General features: G+C 41.9%; 1 protein-coding gene across 4 annotated transcripts in view; it reads right to left on the bottom strand.

Annotated features, from left to right (window-relative positions):
* The window catches only part of Syndig1 (synapse differentiation inducing 1), a 179,655-nt gene that overhangs the window by 98,554 nt on the left and 56,681 nt on the right, over positions 1–24,420 (bottom strand). For all 4 annotated transcript variants that reach the window (XM_031372174.1, XM_031372175.1, XM_031372176.1 and 1 more), the window contains one exon: positions 9,930–10,486. In XM_031372174.1, the coding sequence (XP_031228034.1) occupies positions 9,930–10,409 (480 nt within the window). In that variant the 5' untranslated portion in view covers positions 10,410–10,486. The remainder of the gene's footprint in view (positions 1–9,929; positions 10,487–24,420) is intronic.

Genomic DNA, 24,420 nt, shown 5'->3' with positions numbered 1-24,420 from the left:
GACAGCAATGATCATCTTGCAGGGACAGGAGGTTCTGTTCTCTATGATGATTCTGTTTATTAGCTCCACAGTTATAACAGATCTTCACCCACTCAGGAGACTGACAATGACCCAGTAGTCACAAGAAAGGCTGTTGACCAGAGTACTACATATTCCAATTACTGTCTCTTCTGCTTCCAGCAGATTTGGTTGGTGCCGGGGGTCTTTGCTTAGCAGGGAAAAAAAAATCAAGGGAATATAAACAATGACTTTGTATCTATAAGACAATAAGTTGTACTATAGGGAAAGTCTCTCCTTCCCATCAAACGGCTTTACTGCATATCTCAGTGCCTCTACTGACACATAAAAGATAAAAATATGGAAGATGGTGACGCCGTATATGAGGAGCTTCAGTAAAGAAGCTGCCTACATGACCGCTCCATCGTTAGGGAAGAGTCCTATTGAGAATAAGAGTGAGAAAATGTCCAAAAGCATCTGCAAGAGTTCAGAGCAGAGAGAAAAGAAGAGAAACTGGACATGGCCAGGATTAGTGAAGTGGGAGAGGGGGAGAAAATAGCAGAGACGGTGAGGAAGCAAGAGACAGAGAACAGACCATAGTGAAGAGTAAGATGGGGGTGGGGTGCAGGGATGGGGAGAGAGAGAGAGACTAACAAGAGAGGAGATAGTAAGCAGAGCCAGGTTATTAAAATGGTGAGTAAGTAGCTGGGGTAGGGAAGCCAGTGAGCTGAAGGAAGTTTAGGATAGAAGAGGTAAGCAGGGTGAGGATGCTGACACAGACTATGAAATGTATAAAGGGTGCTTGTGATAACAAGGGAGCACAGATGTCAGAATGGGCTTTCATGTGCTGACAGGCACCACAGGTCTATGTCAATGGGAGAGCTTTATGTCCCTTGTGATAGAGGTAAGGAAAATGGCTCCCTTTGGAGTGGGATGCAGAAAATTCATTTCACAATTCTTAAGGAATGCTGGCTTTTATCCAACTGTCAGAAATCCTTATTAATACAGCTTGAGTTCATTTCTCAATATAAGGAGATCCTGAAACCTAAATGTTGGTTATTATTATTTGAAAAACACGCCTAGGATAATATTGTTAATTATTATTATTTGAGAAACGTGTATAAGTTATATATTTCAATGAATTTCCATACCTCAAATTAAAATAATCTATCATACTATTATTCTAATCCTGTTTATATTTGATAATATATATGTATATATTTCATTTCTCTGCACATAAGAGTAGGGAACATGGCTTAATGGGTAAAAAATTTGCCACGCAAGAATGAGATCCTCACTTTGAATCCCCAGAACATGCATGCAGCTGGACATGATAACACATGCATTTATGATCATGATGCTCCTATTGGCAAATGTGAAGGTTAAGATAGAAGAATCTGCAGAAGCTTTTAGGCTAGCTATCATGTCATATGTGTCAGAAGAAATAACAATGAAAGCAAAGCAAAATATCAATAACCAATATGAAACCTTGTATCAAACAGTGTAGAAGAGAACCACACACATGCACACAAATAATAAATAATTTATAAGGATGATGCCTTGCAAATATGTTTTCTTGAAGGTAAAATTCAAACTTTGGCAAACCAAAGTTATTTGCACAATATTTCTCACAGAACAAGGTGGCAGCGTAGCTAGAGCACTAGAAAAATCACACAAGGTCACAATGATATAAGATAGTTCCCTTGCACGCGACCCATCAAGAATGTTTAAATATAATTTTTCATGGATATATTATTTCAAGGGAAAATATGAATAGCTTAATTTTCTAATACCATAAGTAGTGATCTGTCATATTATTTAAAGATAATTAATTTGATTAAAATTTTTAGCCCATTTATAAGTTCTCATTTAATTTCTATTGATATGATAAAACACTGACCAAAAAGCTAGAGAGATGACTCAGCAGCTAAGGTCATTGGTGGTTCTTGCAAAGGACCCACATTCAATTCCCAGCACCCACATGGTGGCTCAAAAATGTCTGTAACTCCAGTTCAAGGTGACCTAATAGCCTGTTTCTGGGTCTATGGGCTTTGCATGTACATGATACACAGATATACATGAAGACAGAACACTCTAATCTAAATCTAATCTAATCTAGTCTAATCTAAATCAAAATTTAAAGCAAAACAAACAAAAGAACACTAACCAAAACAAACTCAGAAAGAAAGAATGAAGGACTTATTATATCTTGCAAGTTAGAGTCCATCATTAAGGGAAACCACGTCAGGGAGCTCAAGAAACCTGGAGTCAGGAACTATATAGCAGAAATCACAAAAAAACAACAACAACAAAACAACAACAACAACAACAACAACAACAACAAAACACTGTATACTGGCTCATTCACTTTGGCTCACTTAGCTACTTTTCTTATCCAGCCCAGAACTACCTGCCTAAGGATAGTACAACATACAGTGGGCTTGACCATTCTACATAAATCAGCAATCAAGAAGTGGTCCCCAGACTTGCTCTGTGGTCATCTGGTAGAGGAAATTTTCAATTAAAATTCCTTCTGCCCAGGTATCTCTAGCTAATTAACAATAAAAACCAAGCAGTATACTATCTGTTCCCATCTAAACACTTTTTGTCCTTGGAAGAAAGGTAGAACAAATCCAAGTTCAGTGTCTAGAAACTTGAAACATAGTCAACAACAGCCAGATCAGGGCTCTCAAGTGCAACAAAGGCCAAATACACCACAGATATTTACTTGTGGAAAACACTTGAATTTGAATAAGAGCAGATGGGGTCCTGCAGTTCTGCTTTTCTTGTGAACTTCTCTAAGCCTTCCCTCAGTAAGGTCCCAGAAGCATTTCAGGGTCAGTTAAGGAAACTAGGAGGTTTACTGATCAGAGGGACTAAACCAATGGAAGCAGAAAGTGGAGATCCATCCCAGTTATAAGGGGGCATCTAAGACTGTAGTCCTGGATCAAGTGTCAAATTGAATCTAGTCAAAAATTTCACAGAGAGCTCCTAGAAACAAGAGAACCATAGAGATGCTATGTAAGCTCACTGCTCATACAGGCTGACCTTGGGACAAAATAAGTGATAAAACAGGAGGGAGCAAGGTGGACTGTGGATTCTAGGACAAGCTGAAAGCTGCTGGACTATAACTCCAACAACACAGGATCTGTGGGCACCTTGAAAGCAACGCCTGCTGGACTCAGTTTCTAACCAGGAATGATCTCAATCCCAGAAAGTCAGCCATAGTGGGAGAGGGGAGAAGTAGGAAGAGAAAGCCGAACAGGGGGCCCTATCATAAGCTAAGTACCACAGAAGAAAAGTGTGCACATTTAATCCAGGAAAGTCACTGACACATCAAACAATAATAATAAGTAAAAAAAGGAAAGACTAAATAATTTACATTTCAAGAAAAAAATCTAGAAAGTATGACCCATATTCAGGGCTAAAATAATCAGTCCGGAGAACATGTCTGTGTATGCACACATGTGCCAGAGAACATGTCTGTGTATGCACACATGTGCCGGAGAACATGTCTGTGTATGGCACACATGTGCCAGAGAACATGTCTGTATATGCACACATGTGTTGGAGAACATGTCTGTTTATGGCACACATGTGCTGGAGAACATGTCTGTGTATGGCACACATGTGCTGGAGAACATGTCTGTGTATGCACACATGTGCATTTGGCAGGAAAAGAAAGACTCCAATGAAGCCATTGCAAAAGGAATTTAAGAATAAATTCCTTTGCTGGGCAGTGGTGGTGCACGCCTTTGATCCCAGCACTTGGGAAGCAGAGGCAGGTAGATTTCTGTGTTTGAGGCCAGCCTGGTCTACAGAGTGAGTTCCAAGACAGCCAGGGCTATACACAGAAACACTGTCTCAAGAAAAAAAATGGAGAGAGAATAAATTCCTTTATTTAAGAATAAGGAAGCCATATTTAGGAATAAAAAAAAGAAGATGATAACAATGATTCAACATCTTACTAATAAAGGCATAAAAACTACTGTGTCAAATTGAAAAGGTGATCCAAAATAAATTAAAATAAAATAATAAAAGTCTTTCTCAAGAGAGACTGAACATGATCTTGAGAGACAGATTTAGCACCCAACTTGGCTACGGAAAGAACAATATTCAGAGTGACTAGCATATCAGCATATCTACATGGCTAACACCACATTTAATTGTGAAATCTTTCTTTTCTCTCACCCACGATCGGAAAAGGCTAGTTGTTCTTTTTAGCTAGCTTTCCTTAAGGTTCACCACTCTACTTTTTGAAGAGTCAGTGTGATGATGTAAACACTGCCACCACCAACAACAAAAAACATGGAAGAAAATATTTTTCCAAATCACCCTACCCAAATCAGCCCAAGTTCCCCGACCATATTATTATATGGTTAATCCCTCATATTTGAAGCCAGGAAGATCGATTTTCAAAACCATCATCTATCATTTTCTGAATTTGTTTTTCTTTCTTTGGGTCAAAAATCATCCAGTCCTATTCACATTCTTTGATTCTCAATTGTCTGTTGAGGACTCTCCGCTTTCCTGCACATGTATAAGTGCACACGGTCTCCATTGTAGTTGCAGTCACACAGAATCACAAGTCTCTGACTGGAAGCACAGACACAAAAGTCTCAGAGAGCCCACGCTGGGGGTTTTCAGAAGCCAAGAGGCCAGTGACAAGTCCAGCCTTGTTTCTTCGTGATCAATTTGCAGATTCTGCAGTTTTGCTATAGTATACCCCCTCTCCAAAACAAACAAACAAACAAACAAACATACGGTCATCTGGAGGGAAGAATCTAGAATTAGCAGATCTGCCTCAGCTCCAAAGGTTCTAGCAAAGCCAACTTAGATGATGTTGGAAGGGCTTCTAGCATGTGCGAGCCTTCACTACAGTAAGACCTTAGTATTCTCTGTCTACGGTGTTAGAAGTTGGAACACAACTTGCAAAGTGCTTAGCCTGGAGCCAGTGCTCTGTGAGTGCCCACTTGTCTTCCCCCTCCCCACTTTTACCACAATGAAGAAAAGGCTCAAAGCTTAAGAGGAGGTTTAGACAGTGTTCTACCTAGTGCAGGGTCTGGATTGGTGCGCATTGAAACAAGTCGGCAATGAGGTATCTTTGGACACAAGTCAGTTGTGCAGCCAGCTGGAGGGCCTCCTGCTGGAGTGAAGCAAACCCTCCTGCAGAGGATTCTATCTACTTCACTTCACTCCATAGCTTTAATTTCAACTGTATGTCTCCTAGAATTGCTTTGTTATACGTCCCTGTAATCTTCCTGCTTGAGCTTCTTTATGAGAAGTGTGAAATGGCTTCCTGCTGTAGGTGCTCCTGGAAACTTCAGATTTCAGCTGAGGTCTGGGAATCAGAGGAAGCAATGGTCACATACCTTCCCGACACTCATTTAAAACCTGCAGCTTCTTCCTGCCAGGAAGGAGGTCCTGAGGGGGTTGGACAACAAACCCAATTATTACCATCCGGACTGTCCTGAATGAAACCAGCAATATTCATGGCCAGTGAGACTGTGTAGTGAGCAATCCTGAAAAATACTGAGAGGTCCCTCAGCCTCCCTCATTCCATACCAAACCACATCCTTCTCCAATTGTTAACTGGTAGGAGGAAAGATGCCATACACTTCATGGATCCGTTGAAGCCTTCCATGGGTCTTCTTAAAACTGGCTGTAAAACCCATGCATGACACTCACACAAACATAGAGGCAAATGAAAGACAAAGACTGCATATGTTGTCTCAGAATTGTGGCTGGATGAGAAGGGCTCTCTTGGATCCAGAATTGAATAGTACAAAAGAGGAGCTGGCGAGCATCTTACCACCCAGCACCCACGAGCTCCTGCTCTTAATGATCCTGGTGGAGAGAGTTCTAACCTGCCACCTCCATCATTATAGCCAACAGGTAACCAACATTATGAAGCACAGCTGCCAAGCCTGGCTCACCTCAAAATGTTGCCCTCCATAAGAAATGCTTATTTTAAGTCACTAAATCTTGAAGTGATTTGTTACTCAGCAAATGCTAGCTAACACATATCTGTTGATTACTTCATAGAATGGGGGGGTGGGGAACCCACGTAACAGTTAATACACTTTTAAATTTTCTTTCTCTTAGGATAACTCACCTCAACACAAGTCATAAGGAATGTCCCTGTACTCGTTTTAATTGCTGTGCTGGAAGTACTGGCTAACACATGTCTGTGCAAAAAGAAAAGGCAAATTGCCATAGTGAAAGTCACCTGTCACCATAGCCCCCAATGCCAATTGGATGAGCATGGAGTGTAGTTTTTGCATAATAAAGAGCTTGCTGGCTAGAGCTGGAACAGAAGGAGCAGAGTAAGACAGAGGCAGAGGGAAGAGGGACAGAAACATGGACAGGAATGGAGGAGTGAAGTAGAGCACAGAAAGACTCATGTGGCCTGTTGGCAGTGGCAGAGAACTCAGGTTGAGTTTAGATGGGCTAGCTAAGAAACTGCCCCAGAAATCAGGCAAACAGCCTTATAACTATACAGATGTCTCTGTGCTATTATTGTTAAACCTCGAGCAGGTCACCCAATTAAAAAAAAAAAACCTCTGCAATGTCTTTCTTTTTTTAATTTCTTCTTTTTTATTCAGAAAAAAATGTAACAAAAAAGATGAGCTGCTGTTATACCCTAAGAATGTTTGTGAGAACATGTCTTTGTTTTCCTAGACTCCTTGAAGGGTCAGTAACCATTCTGGGTAGCTCCTTAATATTCACCCCTGGGGTCTTAAGAACCTTTGAGAAATTGAGAGTGGCTATACTATATCCTGAATTATTGTCCTCAGAGTATGTGGGGGTGGGTGAGTGTCTTAGTCTGGGTGAGCTCCTTAGAGATTAATCAGAAAGTCTGTTGAAGTACACAGTAAACATTTTAAACTCTGCTGTTGCATCAATTTTTTGGGAAGACCTTATATCTCACCAAAGTAGAAATACCACTGTATTGTATAAAGTAGCAAAAGACCACTCTAAAATGTAAACACTACTACTATAAGTAAATATTCCAGTTACCTGATTTTTTTAAAATAACTGCTTCTCAGGGTTGCCAGTGCCACTGCTATGGCAGAACAAGCATTTGGTTGATATAGCTCATTTCTTCAGGCCCCCGTGCTGCTATCCATCAAAGGCCTGGACTTACCACACTAGGTAAGTTGGCCCCTCTTAACACCACATACTAATTTTTAATTCAAGAGACTGTTTCTGGTTAGATGTCAGACTTCTGCAGAATTAAAAAAATAAACAAAAAACCCCCCCAGCTACCTAGGATCATTGTGTGAAAAACTCATAACTAAAGGGAGCCCAGTTGGAATTCGATGGTCAAAAACGTGGATACAGACATAGCAAGAATCAACACACTTCACTAAAATATTGGTTGTTTAGTTGCAAGCTCAACCAGACACCTACACCTACTCAAGTGTTAAGGTGAAATTGAATTCTTAGACTTTTCTGAAGCCTCAGAAGTTGACTGAGGCTTAAGGAGATACATAATCACCTCTTTAGCTCTTAATGATCTTAACATAATCAATAATTCAAAAAACATATAGGCATGTTTCAGGAGGGAAGGGAGAAAAAGACACACATAACTGGAAAAAGCATAATGAAGACATTCGGAAACCTCTTGTACAGTTTCAATCTAGACAGTAACCCCGACCGTAATGGCAAGGACATAGTATACCTCGGAGCTGATTTTCCAAAAGCTCTTACTGGAGTTGCCCATGCTCTGTGGGCCCCTCTTTTCATAGCCAATCAGTAACAAATTTCACTTTTGAAGTATGTCTTTCCATTGCTAAAGCTGTTCTGATTTCTTCTTTCCATCCCTTATAATAACAGGGCTCTGTGCCTCCTGTCTGCTATGCCTCCTCCATCTTTCCTACATCTGCTTTCCACTCTGTAGCTACAGCACCTTCCCAAAACACATCTTGTCTGTCTTAGTTAGGATTAATATTCCTGTGATGAAAGACTATGACCAAAGCAACTTGGAGAGGAAGTAGTTTATTTTGCTTACAATGCCATATCAAAGCAGCAAGGGCAGGAACTCATACTGGGATGGAACTTGGAGACAGAAACTGATGCAGGACCATGAATTGGTGTTTATTAGCGTGTACATCATGGCTTGCTCAGCCTTTCTTCTCATAAAATCCAAGAGCATCATTCCAGGGATGGTACCACCTACTATGGGCTAGGCCTTTCACTACCAACCACTAATTAAGAAAACACCTTACAGGCCTGCCTACAGCCTGATATCATGGAGGCATGTTCTTAATTGAGACTCCCCCTCTCAAATGACATCACTTTGTGTCAAACTGACATAAGACTACCCAACACATTGTCACAACCTTCCTGCCTGGAATCTTCCCATGGTTCTCTGCAGCCAAAGGCAAAAAGTCAAAGCCTGCAGGCTTAGTTCCTCCATGTGGTGTCCCACTTTCTCTCTGCTGTTTTGTAGGTTAAACTTTGATTTTCAATCACTCCACACTTTTGAAATTGGAATCTAGCAGCTTGGACCACAGGGTGTGGCACAGCAAGGGCACTGGAGCCAAATAAAAGGAAGAGATGGGTTTGGTTTCCCTAGCTTTGTCACTGTCTCTGACAGTTACCCCGAGCTTCTCACCTGTCCTCTTTTATAGCATAGAACCCATTCTCTATTAGATGGTTATGGTTCTGGGTGTCAGGACCCTACTCTCAATTCAAGCAGGTTTCCTCCATACGCTCCATGCCACAGGCCTTAGCATCTCCATTCAGTTCTATGCAGAGTCTCCTGCTACCGTGCTATCTGCCACAATCACCCATTGAGCCTCCATATATATGCCCTTAAGATACAGGATAGGGGTTCTGCTTCTGTAATGATATTTGACATCTTTTTACTCAAACCACAATGGCAGATCCACACGCCTCTTTTGGGAACTGTTTTCAGAGCCAATGAGACACTCCTTCATCAAAATTTCTGGGTTAAATTCATACTACATTTGTGGTGCTTGCTTCCCAGACTCACACAAAGGAGAAAGATTTAGTCACTTACCATTGGCCAAACCCAGAGACGTTGGAAAATAGCCTACAGCTGCAACAGTCATTAGCACAGAAGCCAAAGCATCCGTGGTTTAGCTTCCCTCAGGCTCTGGCTGACCCCATGCTCTTCTTTCCCTGCCAGTGTCAGAAGATGCTATAAAGGTCTCTGTGTATGGGGTGGCTATTCAAAGACCTGTCAATGGGTGTCACAGGCTTTTTTCCTGGACACTGTACTCAATTTCCAATAGAAAATGCTCTGTTCTCTACTCTTCCTGAAGTGCAGTAGCCCTTCAATGACACTCACACATCACATGAATAGTAATCTCAAAGATTCCTGGTCGCAAGTCTTTACGTGTGTAATTCAAATGTCCTCACTTGCATCAGCTAGTAAAGTAGTAAGGTATGCTGGGTTCAGGGACATAGTTCCATGGACCAATGCTTTCCCAGTATTATGAGCAGTCCCAGGTTTAATTCCCCTTTTGAATATCTATTGTTTCTTCTTGAGAGTTCTGAGATAACAATGATCTACCAGTAGAAACTTCACATGTCAAACTAAGGGACCTACTATGACAGTAAAACACTTCTCTAATTGTTCCTAGACCATGTGTCTCTAGCCTCATGTGTCCCTCTCTCTTGAGGTTTATTCAGTGACAGTGTCCCCATGGCCCTGTCATCCTGGTTTCTGTTACCTTACCCACAGCGCTATTACCACAGATCACCTTTAACCAGAAACACTGCCACAGCTCTCAGCCTCTTTTCATTCCTTCCATCCTCCACAAAAGCTGAGAAGTAAAAGTAGTACTTTCTGCATTTTTGCATGATAGCTTCACTCCCAGGCTTTTCCTAGGCACTCACAGATATCTTCCAGGCCCCACCACCCCAATCTCAGAGGGTCCCCAATGAGCACATTCTCTGACCTCCAGCTCCTGTAACTCCTCCTCTTCCTCCACGTCATAGGACAGGGTATGGATTTTGATGTCATCCCCTGAGAGGTCGATGAATTTCCCATCGGGGTACTCCAGGCTGTCTTTGGTGGGTGACCGGTCCTCAATGAAGGTGGTCTCACAGCAGTCAGTGGCTACACCATCCCCCCAGGATCGGAGTACACCATCTGAGTAAAGGATGATGTTGGGACGATAGTGGGACTCCACGGACTGCTGCAGTGTGTTTGGGTCCAGCAGCTGCTGCACAGGCTCGCTTCTGCCTCCTTCCAGGTTGCCTGGTGCCGCACTGGCCACTAGCCTGTGGCTCTGGTACTGAGGTGCTGGGTAAACAGACACCAGACCATCCCTGCTCTCAGCCATGAAGTTTCTGGTGTTAATTAAGCCATTCCTTTTGCCAGCATCACTGATCTTACTGTGTGCCAGGATACTCTTCTGCTCAACGATGCCATCCATGGTAGACTCCCACCCACTCGGTGTCAGGCTAGCAGGCTGTATTCACAGGTCACACAAGCCCCATAGGACCCATTTCCCTGGAGGAGCAGGAAACAGAGAGTGAAAATTACAAAAAAAAAAAAAAAGTCATCACACAGACCCACACTGCATCAGAGTTTACTAGTCATCTGATGCTCATAGTAGCTACGGAGTCAGAAAAAGACACAGTCCATCCTCCTGTTCTGTGAATTTTAAAAAGGTCCAATTAGAGCGACATCTGTATTAAGCCAGAAATCTATTACCTGCATCTCTATGAAGTCTTTGCTTCCTAATAGAGGAAGCTTCAGGAACTGGATCTACTGCAGCCCTACAGAAGCCTCTGTCTGCCAGCAGACATCCTGAAACTCTGAGAAACTCAATCACATTAGCATCCCAATGGTCTACAGAGAAATAGAATTGTTTATCTGTAATGGGGACTGACTCTTCCAAGTACACACCATTCATTCACATGGATAACATACTAAACGAAGACACAGTTTAAAATGATAGCCTCCATAGATATAATTTTTTTAAAGATTTATTTATTATATGTAAGTACACTGTAGCTTTCCTCAGACATATCTGAAGAGGGCATCAGATCTATTACAGATGGTTGTGAGCCACCATGTGGTTGCTGGGATTTGAATTCAAGACCTTTGGAAGAGTAGTCGGTGCTCTTAACCGCTGAGCCATCTCACCAGCCCTGACATAAAAATTTAGTGATGGTAAGACCATGCCACTAGACTCTATGAGGACACAGTCCCACTGAATGCATACTTTATGTACATATATGACTGCATTCTTGGGTATTTAGTAGGATGAGCACTGAACTCATTCATAAACACTAAGTCCTAATTGTTCTCCCTTAGACAATTTTATCATTGAGCCTTGCTTGATATAGAAAGAAAGACAGAGAGAGGAAGGAGGGAGAAGAAGGAAGAAAGAAGGAAACTGGAGCTTAGCTTCTAAGAAATGTAGAGTGCATTAACTCATAGCTCATGTATAGTACATGTTAATAACCATTACATATAATAACATCTCATATAGGCTAAGAAGCTGGTACAATTAGAAAAGTTGTTGCCATGTGAGCATGAGGACCTGAATTTGATGCCAAGAACCTACATAAAAAAATGCCAGCTTTGGTGGTATATACCTCTAACTCCAGCACTGCAGAGACAGAGACAGGAGGAACCCTGGCTCTACTGCCCAACTCGTCAAGCTGAATCAGCAAGCTCCAGGTTCAGTGAGAGACCTTGTCTCCAAAACTAAGGTGGGAAATGATTGAAGAAGGCACCTGATGACAACACCTGACCACCACATCCATATGCATATGCACACATACAGGTGAACATGGATCATACAAAAAGGTTTCATCTCAGGCTAATCAAGTACTAACATTTTCTATAACATCCAAGTATTTTCTAATTACAGATGTTTGATTTTACGTGGTAGCAAATACAGTAATCTAAAATTGCACTCTGACTAAAGGAAGAGTGGTGGAGTGGTTGTTTGCAACAAAACCTTCTGAGATCAGATTCAGATAGCGAAGTTAAACTACATCATATGCACTGAGAGATAATAAGAGCCATTAACACAGAACAGCACAGTTTAAGAGAGGTCACAAGGCACCATTGCCTCTGCTTACTCGGTTTTGACATGTCTACCTCTGGAGACGTTTTAAAATTTAAGAACTAAAATCTTGAATTAAACTAGTTGAAGAGAGATTTTGCAAGGTGACCGTACTGAACCAACACACCAAAGATAACATGTTTGAGGACCACCTCTATGTTCCACATCTTTCAGGAAACCACAATGTGTTTCTGCAATACTTCTGGGCCAGTCTTTCTCCTACTACAGAGTAGGCACTGGCTCATCTTCCAGTGTATCAGTGTGCTTTGATGGGTGTACTAGCAAGCCTGGAGAAATCTTGAAGATTCAGCTTCTCAGCTAGAGTTTCTTTGACCCATATCTTGTAAATATATTGCTAACAGATACTGACTGCATTTGTTCAAATTCAACCTCTTCCACTGAACTCTATGCTCTTGGACAACCAGAAGTAATCATTCTATTGGCTGGTGAATTCCTATCACCCGTTCATGACCTTGCCTTTTTTCTTTTGTGATTTCTATTTCATTCTTCTGGCCAATTTGATAGCTGCTGAGGTCATCATTCTTCTACCCAGGGATGAACTTAAAGACCAAGGAATCAACAGCATTTTTCCCTTTCTTGAACTAGGAATGGAGCCACCAGTCAGGGACTATGTGTTGAAGTAAACTATCTTCATTATTATGCAAATAAAGCCCTAGTGTTGGCTGTGCACTAGCAGTGGGTTTAACACTAAGGTTGAGACAGATATGGGTTCATTTCTTTCAGATTCCCTATAGTTTGCCGCTCAAAGTCTCGCTGTCACATAGCAGCCTCAGTGTAACCTGGGAGTTGGTTAGAAATGTAAAAGAGCTGAAGTATAGCTTTGGGAGACAGGGCATACTTAGTACACATTGGGTCCTGGTTCCTGGGTCCATGCCCTCCTCCATACATGCACACAGGACAACTGAACAGCAGAAGCTGCAGTTGAATACATACTTCTAGAATCACAATCTGCATACCCAGTCTGCACATGAAAGCTTAAGATGCACATTAAGGCTTGGTGGGGCAGGCAGTAAGAGATTTGCAGTATTCTGTGGCAGTGTTACTATGGGACAAGTTGCTTGGTTTTACAGTTGAGTATTTATTCTCATTTTGTGTTATTGTTTTATTTTGACATTATAATTATAATAATTTTCCCATATCTCCCTCCAAGCCATCCCATACATTCTTCCCACTCTTCTTCAAACCCATGGCCTCATTTCTATTGTTACTGTACACACACACACACACACACACACACACACACACACACACAGACAAGCAAAAGAAGTCACCTATGGGTAAAGAAATCATGATGAGGCAAGCTGAGGAGTCACTTCCAGAGTGCCTGTTAATTCCACAAGAGCACCTTCTCAGTTGTCTTTACTCCATAGGGGACAAAACTATTTGCTGGCAAGACTCAGTTTAACTTCTCCAGTCCTCTGCCACGGGCATTTGGTATAGGAGATAAGCATGGTACACTGGTTCAGAGTCACAGGCTCAATTCATAAAAGACAAATTCAAAACATAGCTGGCCCAACTCCAGTTTCTACTAAGTTCAATGAGGCAACTGTTTACCTGAGACTGCTTCTGAAGAATCATTGGAAACCTGCTAGGAATTTCCTCCCCTAGAAAACCACCTAAATAAAAGGTAGCAAAGGGCAACAGAACACACCCGAGGGGCTAAGGCAGACAGGGCTCTTGCCTCCCTCCATTCCCTCTTTTGCTTGTTTTCTTTGTTCGCTTATTTGGTTATTGATTCTTGCTGTTTCCACATTTGTGAATCTAGACATAGATTCTCTTTCCACATAGATCTTCTTCTGCCTCCAGTTTTAAAAAGCCATTTCCATGGATGCTATTCAGAAACCCAGTCCTGTTGTTGGTACTCAGCTCACTCTGCCCAACTGTTCAGATGAAGTTTTATTTACAAATCAAGAAATATGCTCCTTTTGCTACCCTCTATTGAACAGGAACTCTGTCTCTCTGTTTCAGTCTTGTTCTCTGTCTCTGTCTCTGTCTCTCTCTCTCTCTCTCTCGTGTGTATGTGTGTGTGTGTGTGTGTGTGAGAGAGAGAGAGAGAGAGAGAGAGAGAGAGAGAGACAGACAGACAGACAGACAGACAGACAGACAGACAAAAGACAGATGGAGAGACAGAGACAGAGAGAGTGTTGGGAGTTACTTTTAATTCATCAAAGCATAATTAACAGGAGAAATGTTTATAAAAGATCTCCAGATTTATTCATGTTGGCACATTTAAAAAATACATGATATTTGAGGTCATGCCCAATCAAGACAAGAATCTCTCTCCTAAGAGCCATGGGCATAAGGTTCTGCCGGCAGCATATCTTCTGAGTGATTACCTTGGAAGCTGAACGCATTTCAAGGCCCCAATTTAAACTTTATCTTCCATCAACTCATGGGCTGAGATTCAGAATGTCCATTGCTCACTCGTCCTGGAGCCTGTATCTGTTTTGAACTGGCTTCTGAATGCTTGAGACTCCATCAGGAGATGCACCTCCTTGTCCTCATCTGACATCCAGTAATCCCCATGTTATTCATTTCTACACAAAAATTCCCATGTGGTTCACCTCAAATATCACTTCCTCTCAAAGGAGAGCAAAGCACCATGATTCTCACAGTGTCCCATTCAATCTATCACAAAGTGCCTACCAAGTTCCTTAACACAGTTCCTTGGTCAGACCCACCCTTTTAGCTACCTTCACACTTCCACAGACAAGCCCTGCAGCCTTCAGCCCCTCCTAAAGAATACTAACCAGTCTTTGGTCAATAATAACCCACATTGGTGAAAGTGAAACATTACTCTTATTCAATGAAGAAAAATCTCTTATTCAATAAGTGGCCTACAGAGCTGTGCAATAGCTGCGCAAAAGATACTATACTGTGAAGACTAAACTGTGAAATCCAGTGACTTCTCTTGATTCATAAACAAAATTCATTTGCAAAGCTATTTAGCCAGAGACTGTTTCTTTTTTTTTTTTTTAAGATGTATTTATTATTATATGTAAGCACACTGTAGCTGTCTTCAGACACACCAGAAGAGGGCGTCAGATCTCATTACGGATGGTTGTGAGCCATCATGTGGTTGCTGGGATTTGAACTCAGGACCTTTGAAGAGCAGTCAGTGCTCTTATCCGCTGAGCCATCTCACCAGCCCGAGACTGTGTTTCTTAGCGGGAAGCATATCACTATACAATCACCTAGAACAAGCAATCTCTTAGAACTTGCCTTTGGCAAGAAAAGCTACCATTTGTGTTGCATCAGCAAGGTGTTGGAACAGATGCCAGCAGAGAGCAAAAGCCACTTGACTAGGAAATGAGATGGTTCCATTCATCTTAGTATGGTTTGTATTGCTATAGTAAAACACTCCTGGTTGGATAGCTTTTAAAAAGAGGTAAGTATGGCTCATGAATCTAGTGCCCATAGGATCCAAATATCACGGTGTCAGACTCCTGGTGAAAGCAAAAAGGCACGGAACGACCACTCACACAGAGTAGTGTGGCTTTATAATATGCTGTTGAGAGTACTGATCCAGTTTAGGTTCCTTCCCAAGAGACAGCACTGATCTGTTCATACAAGCAAAACACCTGTGACCTGAATACCTTCCTTTAAGCGTGGCCTCTTCGTGCATCTCATTATTTCCATAAAAGGGCCTTTGCAAAGACTTCCATGCATGGCCGTTTGGTGAATGAACCGCATTCAAACACAGTGCTGTCAGATCTCTAGTTTATTTAAGGTTGATGATATCTAAAGACCATAGATGTGCTGATTTTAGAAGCTTTCTAAAGCGGAACTGAAACCACCAGTCAGCAAATAAGAATCATCTCTTAGTGCAAGGGAAAGCCAGTGTCTAGATGAGGACAAGATGCTTCAAGATGCTCCTCAGAGCACAGTTGGACTCAACTACCAATGCAAACTCACCTGTCCAAGGGTCAATATAGGCAATCCAGATTATCTCTCAGAATCAGGTGAAGGAAGGAAGGAAGCATGCATCAAGCCATCAGAACATGGCAAGGACAAAGCAGGCACAATTGTACATCCACTGAGAGAATGTGCTGGGTGAAGTGTCATGGACTCACGGCACAAGAGCGATGCTGCTCACAGCACAAGAGAAAGACAGGTTTGCTCAAGTGCTGTGGTGGGCAAAGGGCTAGGGACAAGGTGAAATGTGCCTGGTAGGCAGAAGCATATGGACAGTAACCTAGTTTGAGGATAAAGATCTTCCTTTTAAGGAAAGTCCTGAGGGGTGGGATGGAGTGAGTTTGGTCCCAAAGAGAAAGGCATAATCCATGCCATATGCTTATAGCCTTGAGGCAGGGAATAGACAGGACAAAAGCCAGGAAAGCTGGACCACACACATGGAACTGAAAAGGGGGAGACGGGTGGCGCACACCTTTAATCCCAGCACTTGGGAGGCAGGTGAATTTCTGAGTTCTGTGGTCTACATAGTGAGTTCCAGGACAGCCAGGGCTATACAGAGAAACCCTGTCTCGAAAAAAAGGGGGGGGGGATGGGCAGGAGCTCCATACTGTTACCTCCAGGAGGTATACAGCAGACCCACATCTTCCTCAGTGCATCATGATGGAGGAAAAGAGTGCAGGATGGAGACTCTTGCTTCTATTTAGATCCATAGACTAGGGAAAGGTGAGCCATTGATAAGTTCATTCCTACCAGATGAGCTGACCTAATAGGTGTCTTGCCCTTTCTAGGCTAGCTCCAATGCTTAGGAGCTGATGGCACTAGCCAGATCTGGCCAGCAGTTTTGCGGGATGTCTCCTGCAGTTTCATCTTTCCAATCAATAAATGCCATAGAACCAGTTTCCCAGAATCCCACTAGGATATGGTGACGCTGTCCTCTCTTCTCCCAGGGCCTGCTCCTCAGATCACCAGAGATCAATATACTGGACGACTCAAAGTTTCTCTTTTCCTTGCTTCCACAGACCCTTCTAAGTTCTTCTCACACACACACACACACACACACACACACACACACACACTCATTCAAACATATCTGCAGTCATTGCAGTCATACTCACATGTTCACACACATTCACATGAACTAAACACCCTCTAACATGAACATGTCTCACACTCAGTCTCCCTCACATACTCTTGTTCACACATGGTCACACATATTTACACACTCAAAATCATAGTACTCTCATACACTTTCTTCTACATTCTCATGCATAAACACTTTCTGTCCTCACAATCTCCCATACTCATACTCTTACATTCATGCATGCAGAAATCACATACAAACATGCACTGACACACTCACATATATTCACTCACACAATGCTATACACACAATCACTTATGCATACTCTCACTCAGACTCACCCTTTCAAACATATACCTCAAACCCAAACACATGCTCTAACACTGTGCACTCAAGCACAAATCCACACACTCTCACTGACTCAAACCCGCACTGTATCTTGCCAAGGGTGCTCTGTGTCACTTTATAACTGCCAGAAAGATGTGTCTCCTCAATCCAGAAATGTAAGCAGAAATTAACCTCTTCTTAAAATTATTTTGAGGGCTGGAGAGATGGTTCAGCGGTTAGGTTAAGAGCACTGACTGCTCTTCCAGAGGTCCTGAGTCCAATTCCCAGCAACCACATGGTGGCTCACAATCATCTACAATAGAATCTGATGCCCTCTTCTGGTATGTCTGAAAATAGCTACAGTGTACTCCTATAAATACAATAAATAAATCCTTAAAAAAAAGAAAATAAAATTATTTTGAATTTTATGCATCGTATTTTTTAGTAAATACTGTGGTGTTTTGCAATAGAAATTAGAGCTGCATACAGAACTTGCTTTTAGGGAAGGAGCCCCAGGCATCTGATTGCTATCCTAAAAACCTGAGTGACATAACCACAATTTCTGTATGGCTAACATGTCTATAGATACCACCAAACAACTGTTACTCTATGGTCAGGGCTTGGAAAAGTGGTATGTCCGCTTTGACATATCCAAGCAGAAGTCCCCTTCCCCGTCACAGAGGTTTCAACAGAAGCAAGAACACTGGCCTGCAGGGAAGGAAGAACGCTTTGGCATTTTACCACAAAAATCAGAACGAGGTCTGCAAGATGGTTAATTCTCTCTGCAAATTCATAAACCGCTTGATTACAGGGAGAGGGTGTATGGGGTCACACAGTCGTTCTGCCCTTGGTCCCCGAGAGAATAGTTCCTCATCACTAATTGATAAATTGGTATTCTGGTTCCATAAAACGGTATTCTGGTTCCATAAAGCAGTCTCAGAAGGTGAAATAATTAAGCCTGCCCTGAAAGATGGCCTCTTTCACAAAGAGTTGGGAAACAATTTTTTTTTCTGGCCTTAAGGCACAAGACAACACATAGCTCATGGAATGCTAAAATAATAAATGCTCCAGGGTACCTGTGGGATGGAGCCTCACTGGGGCCCTGGCAATGACTTTCATGTTCTACAGGGTCCTAAAGAGAACAGTTGTTGATCTAAATGCTGAAAGAAAGGATACAGCTAAAGGGACGAGTAGGACTGGAACCCAAGTATACTTGATGCTTGAGTGTGGTCTCCTCACGGGTCTGAAGACCCAAGTGGTGGCTAAGCAGCCAGGAGCTACTCAGACCATGTTAGCTAGTCTCTCTCATGTGCCCTCAGACTGAAAAGCTGGGGGACTGAGAGGCCAGCCCTGCTCCCCTCCCCAGCTCTAAGGAAGTAGTGAATGCTCAGAGGCACCTATGGTACCCTAATTTGAATGTACCCAGGGTTATGTACTGGGAATCCGATTCTCTGAGCACCGATGGGAGAAACTTTTGAGAAGTGAGCCTAATGCATTCTTTTGGTCAAGTCAGAGTGCCTGGGGAAATACGAAGGTACTTCTAAGGAAATGCTGGGAAAGAAAGAAGGGAGAGAGAAAGGGAAGGGAGGAAGGAAGGAAGGACGTATAAAAGCTTGAGACAGTCGCATATAGATAAAAGCGACCCTCACAAGAATCTGTGACCTGCTGTTTGGCCTCCAGATAGGAGTGAAATAAAACCTCTTTTCATGGACTGCCTCAGGTATTTCATTACCACCACAAAATTATAAAGTAGTGCAATTAACAATTTCACTCGGTTCTTTTCTGCAGTGCTCGTGGTTCTAGGCAGTGCTGCACTCCTGACTGGGGATTCTGAGCTATGCTACACTCCTGAATTACATCCCTATTCTCACTCTTTTTAAAGTATCAGCTCTACAGAAAAAGAATTCATGGGCCTAAAATGTTAGCTAACTTTTAAAGTGCAGTGCTGAGTGAGGCATGGAGGATTAAGAGCTATGCAACCCTCCCCACTAACTCTAGAAGACTGCATCCTATCACCCCCAACACACTACCCACTGCCATTTTCATCCCCAGGCCACTACTACTCTATCTTTCTGTCCCTAGATTTGCTGAAAACAGGCATTTTACACCAACAGAAGCATGCAGACCTTTGGCGATTGGCTTCTTCCCTTTAGCATGTTGCTTTCAAGGTAGAGCATGCTATATCATATGTCAGCCAGTCCTTTATTCCTTTTATAGCTGAACAGTATTCCATTGTAAGCACACATTACATTTTGGTTGTGTCTTTCACTTGGAGGAAAGTGCTAATTTTGGTCAATAAGTCCTCACATAACATTGAGTTAATTACAATTCCAGTCTTCAGTTGAGTAACTGATAAAATAATTTCTTTCCTTTGGTAGGCATACAGTGAGAACAAAATTATCTTTAAAAATGAAACTATAATGCAACACTCTCAGTAGAGACCTTTGAAATAACCCAATGGCTTGGAACACAGGTGAGAGACCTTATCTCAGTTGGGGAGGGGTGTGTCTCTGAAATGTTGTCAGGACTAGATCGTTCCTACTAGGCACTGCTTCAATGGGGACCAGAAAACACAGACACCACAAGCGCCAGGTGACTTCACTGGTACAGCTGGGCTTCTTGTAGATATAAGGAAGCTTTTGTTTTTGTAATTTCAGGTTAGCTGAGCCAGGGCCCTGGGTGTGTAATGGGCAGGTCTCACTCCCAATCCTTTTAATCCCTTCTCACACTGCTCAATTAGACAAAGCACTCTGAGTGCAACTGGTGCCAGTTGCTCCCGAGGCCCAGCATTGCTACAAGTCTTGGGTCTCAATACTCAGCCTCCCTCCAGCTAAGCAGATACCAATGCTGAAAGAAAAAAAATATTTTTTTGTGAATCTTCATTAAACAATGAAAGTTCACCTTTAGTACAAATAAATGAAAAGGCTTTGGGGATTGTCAAGGAAGCATTCAGAGCCATACCAGTTATTATTTATTATTATTATTATTATTATTATTATTATTATTACTATCATCATTATTGCTATTAGTGTTGTTATTTTAAAAACTTGCCTCTAGTGCAAACTCATGGAAATGCCTGTGACTCAGCGGGGGCAAGAGCTAATGAAGCATCAGGATCATCCGAACAGCATCATGTCTGGTAAGTGACACATACAATGTGCCCTGGTATTCCCTGCTCACAGAGCAACACAGACTCTGCTGGAGAGTAAGGGCTCCTCACAGCACCATTAGGACTGTCTCTATTCTTTCTTTACCTGACTTATTAAGGGTCAGAGAAATCTGACACTTACATGATTCTGAAATAAGGACACTTGGCATAATTGGGGCAATGCTGCCTTTAAAGCTCATGCTAGCTTTTTGACTCACTACTTTTTCCCCATCTCCTCAAGCAACATAAAAATTGTATAAGCACATAAATGTATGAATGCGTGGGGGACAGTGTGGAATATTTCAACACATGTATGCTTGCAATATGAATAGACAAAATCAGAATGATTAACAGATCCATCCGCATGGCATTTTGCAAGGAAGGTGTGGGAACAGTAGAGGAGGTTTTTTCATCATGTACCACATGTGCATCATTGCCAGCTCCAGCATGCTCACTACCATCATGAGCGTAACTTATAAATCCCATGAGAAGCACTACCAACACTATTACTAATACTGTCACAAGCAGTATTAATATATTCGTCAGCTCAGTATCACTCCTAAGCCCACCTCTAACCCCACCCCTAGGGAGTGTTCTGAATGATGCTATCTATATCGTCATTACTGATTAGTGACTTCACAATTACCATCACATAACTGCTATCACCATCATCCCCCACCACTGGGGTACCGCAATCACTACTCTCACTACCATCACCATCACCATTATCCTTAGCATCCTAGTATTCCATGATCATCACCACTACCATCACAAACACACACATCATCAGTATTTGACAAACAAACAATTGCTCATAAGCAAAATACCCAGAATCCAGTGTTTGTAAGAAGAGGACATACCTAACATTTACAAATGATGGAAGGAATTTTACATGACACATGATAAATGATATGGAATACAAATTTCTATGAACAAACTTTTATTTGACTATATCCATATTCCCATTCATTTATGGCAGCTTCCTCACAGCAAGGACAGATCTGAGAAATTAGGATACAAACCATATCATCTGAAAATCTTAGTGCACTTATGACTTGGCTTTACTAATTTCGGACCATGATCCTGGTATATTCCCACCATACTGGTATACATTGTACTGATAACAGCATGCCAGTAAGGTGAGACCATCACTACACATCAAGGAAGAGAGAGAGAGGTCATCAGGCTGTCTGTTCTTTAAAATTCACATTGTTGAAGCTAGTTTTGAGGGGGAAAACTTAGAGCTTCTTTTCTGAGAATTTCTACCTAGAAGCCTTCCTGAAGTCCTTTCACTCTAACCCTACAGAAACATAGCTTTTAATATTTTAGTTAGGAACCCCCTTCCCTGTTCACCACAGAAGCAAAAACAAACACATAAAAAAAAAAAAGATGCATGTGAAGTCAGGCCTCAGTAGTTTCCCATAGATGGAAGGAACCTGAGTTTCAAATTAAAGGGATGGAAATACTGCTATGGTTTAAATGAATGAGCACAACCCCTGACCCCTAATCAACAAATATACAATATTACTTAATCCCTAAGGTAATAGCATAATGGACTTCTCAGCCTCTAGAACTATGAGAAATAAATTTATATTAGTTATCATTACCTAGCCTGTTGTGTGTAGTGATTGCAGCCAGAACAGACTAAGACAAGCTTAAATGCAAGAGGAAATAAGATGCAATTAGCAAGGATAAGCAAAACACCACAAATCAGAAACACAAAGGCTGCAGATGCTGACACCATCAGATAAAGGCTACATGCTAACAATGCTAAATGTGTCTAAAAATAGAAGGCCCACACTTTTAGAAATAAAGAAATACATTGGAGAAAATTAAACACTCAACAGACAGACTATTACTTCTGGCATTAAAGTTGATTAGATGTTCTGAATGATCCTCTTTCTGCAAAATTAGAGCTTGGAATTTGTGAGACACTGCTACTGGCTTGGAAGAAAATCTTCAAAGCTTGCCCCTGTACCATAAAGACAATTAGTGTAAGGGGCATTATCACACCGAGAAGCTGGGACCAAAGAACTATTCTCAGCTAAGATTCATTAAAGACTAGGTCTCAGATGTTTGTGTTCATCAGGCTCACTGGAGAACTTGGTAGAAGCAGATTGCCAGACCACAGATTGTGAAAAATATACATTGTGGATTTGGAAAATCACATACTAAAGAGGAAATAGAAAATTGGAAATAAAACCATGAACTGTAGAAAATCCCCAATCTCTGTCAGTTACTGAATGGGTTTCACCTGCAACAATCAATTTGTATTTTGATGAGTCTTGTGAGGGGTGTACATGTGAGAGGAGGGATAGGGATGGAGGGAGGAAGAGAAAGAGGGAGGGGGAGAGAGAGGGAGAGACAGACAGACAGAGACAGAGACAGAGAGAGGGAGGGAGAGACAGACAGACAGACAGACAGACAGGAGTCCATGGCACATGAAGGCTTTCCAGGGGACATAGTTTCAGAAAAAGTATAAATTACTCAAAGATCAAAGAAGCCATGTAGCTGCAGCTCTTTGTATTAACAGTGAGGATACCCAAGGCAGACCTGGAATGTGATAGACTGTTGCTAGGATCCACTTCTGGAAAGGATAAAGGAAGGTTCAAGAGTCACGTGTTCAGTTTCTCAAGTTCACAGAAACAAAGTCAAAGATGATAACAAAGGCAACTCATCATTCATATCCCAAAAGATCTATTAGAAAAGCTGAGGTGGTTGGAGGGAGAGCCTTGAATTCAATCTCCAGTGCCAAAATAATAACAATAATGATAATAATAGTAATAATAATATCCTTGGAGTACAAAACAAATACTAAGCTAGTTGTTTTTTCCTATGCCATGTGTTTTTCCCAACCTCAGATTTCCCAAATAAACAAAACCTGTAAAACTAAAAGTCACTTTTGTTTTTCCTATAACAAAACATGTGTTCAGTACAAAACTACAACTTGTTCATCACAAAGTTTCAGAAATGAATGCATAAGTACATGGGCTAGAATTGAACTAGCCTTCTAATTAGAATGCCATTGCCGTAATAAATGCTTAATCTGTTTCCTGAACCTTCATACGGAACACAGAGGGCCGGCTGAGCCTGAGAAACATGAAAACGCCAGTAGCTAAAATGAGTTCTTCATAGTTATGACGGATGAAAATATGATTCTCAGTACAATCCAGCACTCCTGTGCTAACGTCTTTAATTTATTCTTGTAGCCATTTATTCTTTGGTTACTAGTCTATAATGGTGCCATTATTGCTCTTCTAGCCTGTGATGGCCTTTAAAAATGGAGTGAAGGTCAAAGAACATAAACTGGGCTAAAACATACACTTTGGGGGATGTATTGGCCAGCACAAGTCCACTCAGAGATTGTCTGGCCTCCTGGCCAAGAGGAAGAGCTTGAAGAAGGCAGGAGGCTCTGCTCATAGCTGGGTGTCAGGCTCCTTCATTCACTTCATTACAAAACTTGCCAACAGATAAGATCTTGGGTTTGTTGTTGTTGTTTTGGTTTTGTTGTTGTTGGTGGTGGTGGTGGTTGGATTCACAGGTGGTCTGTGGACTATGTTTTAGACTGAAAAGGCAGAGATGAGAGGGATGCTCAGCAGTGAATAGTGAAATGAGTCATCCCTCTGACAAAACCAGAATCCTGGGATTCAGGCATTAGCAGGATGCCAGAGGCTGGGACTGAGGCATGGCCAGGGAGGGAGCTCCCATGATTATCTGCTGCCTAGACTGTCAGAATTAAGCTTTCTTTCCAAATGAGGAGTTTTAGTTTTGATAAAAACATATCCTCTGAAAATAAGGGGAAAAGGGCAGTAGTGGTGCATGCCTTTAATCCCAGCACTTGGGAGGCAGAGGCAGGCAGATTTTTGAGTTCG

Source organism: Mastomys coucha, unplaced genomic scaffold (assembly GCF_008632895.1).
Source record: "Mastomys coucha isolate ucsf_1 unplaced genomic scaffold, UCSF_Mcou_1 pScaffold15, whole genome shotgun sequence".
Classification (NCBI taxonomy): domain Eukaryota; kingdom Metazoa; phylum Chordata; class Mammalia; order Rodentia; family Muridae; genus Mastomys; species Mastomys coucha.
This window is presented reverse-complemented; position numbering and strand designations above follow the sequence as displayed.